The following is a 1,059-nucleotide window of genomic DNA, read 5'->3' on the forward strand; positions in this document are numbered from 1 at the left end:
CACGTTAAGCCTCGAGGAATAGTTTAGTCCAACAATACTTGATGATTTACGTAAGACAGAGGCTCGTTCTATAGGTCAAAAGACAGGTTTTGTGCAACATCACGACCCCTTGGACAACTTTTGTGCAGTCATGAGACTTTTTGTCAACCAGATTGCTGTTTCTCTAGACGACATTCCATCATCCCCGAATGGTTTCAGCACACCATCAAGCTCATCAATTTTTTCCTGCTTAAGTAGTCGCGCACAAACCTCCAAAAGAGACTGTAAAGCTTCAGCTCTTTGTTCAGTGGGATTACCCCAGTCGTCTTTGTCCTCCTTACTAGCTAATACAGCTAGTGACTTGGGCTGTGAAACCTTATCATCCAGTGCTCGAAGAGCGTCTTTCTTAGCCTGTTTGGTGTCGTAAACCGCGGTTACTTTCTTTTCTAGCTCGTCTTTGTGTAGAAGTGAACCATCACTTTCAGTTGACAAGCAGTCAATAGCAATTTCTCTACACTCGCTACCATTTTCAGTTTCAGCAACACAGCATCTTGGTGCTGCCTCTGGATCTGGTTTTACCGACTGTGAATTAGATGAAGTGCTTTCTTCATTGAAGGATCGTGTTTTATCGTTGAATCTTCCATCAGACAATGACATTCTGCTAGATTTTGCGGAGATACATTCCACTATATCTGCTTCCTCATGGTCCAGTGGACTGCTCAACACCTCAAGCTCTTTTGTCTTGTTATTCTTCGTATCACCCTCGTCAAATCGACTAACATGCTCCGGAGAAACATGCTCTTGTTCCTCGGACCATGTTTTTGCCCTTGAACTTGACGAGCTTCGAGTGATCGTAGTTTCTGTTTGTGAGATACTCTCCTGTTGATCATATCCATTGCAAACAACTGCCTCACTCATCTCCCCACTTTTAGAATCCTCACTATCTTGAGAGATTCTAACCGAGTAGCTTGTTGGATCGACTCTCTAAGTGTCAAGTTTGGCTCGGAACGTGTTATAATTGTCAGATAAGTTTCTTGGCTGAATGTTATCACTTTCGTCAAAGTAAAGGACAGTTCTCTT

At 43.0% G+C, this 1,059-nt stretch overlaps 2 protein-coding genes across 2 annotated transcripts; both read right to left on the reverse strand.

Annotated features, from left to right (window-relative positions):
* Positions 1–99: 99 nt before the first annotated feature.
* On the reverse strand, positions 100–897 carry LOC124893961 (serine/threonine-protein kinase Nek4-like). The gene has a single exon (XM_047404770.1). It carries the CDS (start codon positions 895–897, stop codon positions 100–102), a length of 798 nt encoding a protein of 265 aa, XP_047260726.1.
* LOC124893960 (serine/threonine-protein kinase Nek6-like) lies at positions 227–1,059 on the reverse strand (the record flags this gene model as incomplete). Its single annotated transcript, XM_047404769.1, is given in 1 exon segment — positions 227–1,059. A coding segment is annotated over 1 exon segment (96 nt), but the record flags the coding sequence as incomplete, so codon positions are not given.

Source organism: Capsicum annuum, unplaced genomic scaffold, assembly GCF_002878395.1.
Source record: "Capsicum annuum cultivar UCD-10X-F1 unplaced genomic scaffold, UCD10Xv1.1 ctg67785, whole genome shotgun sequence".
Classification (NCBI taxonomy): Eukaryota; Viridiplantae; Streptophyta; class Magnoliopsida; order Solanales; family Solanaceae; genus Capsicum; species Capsicum annuum.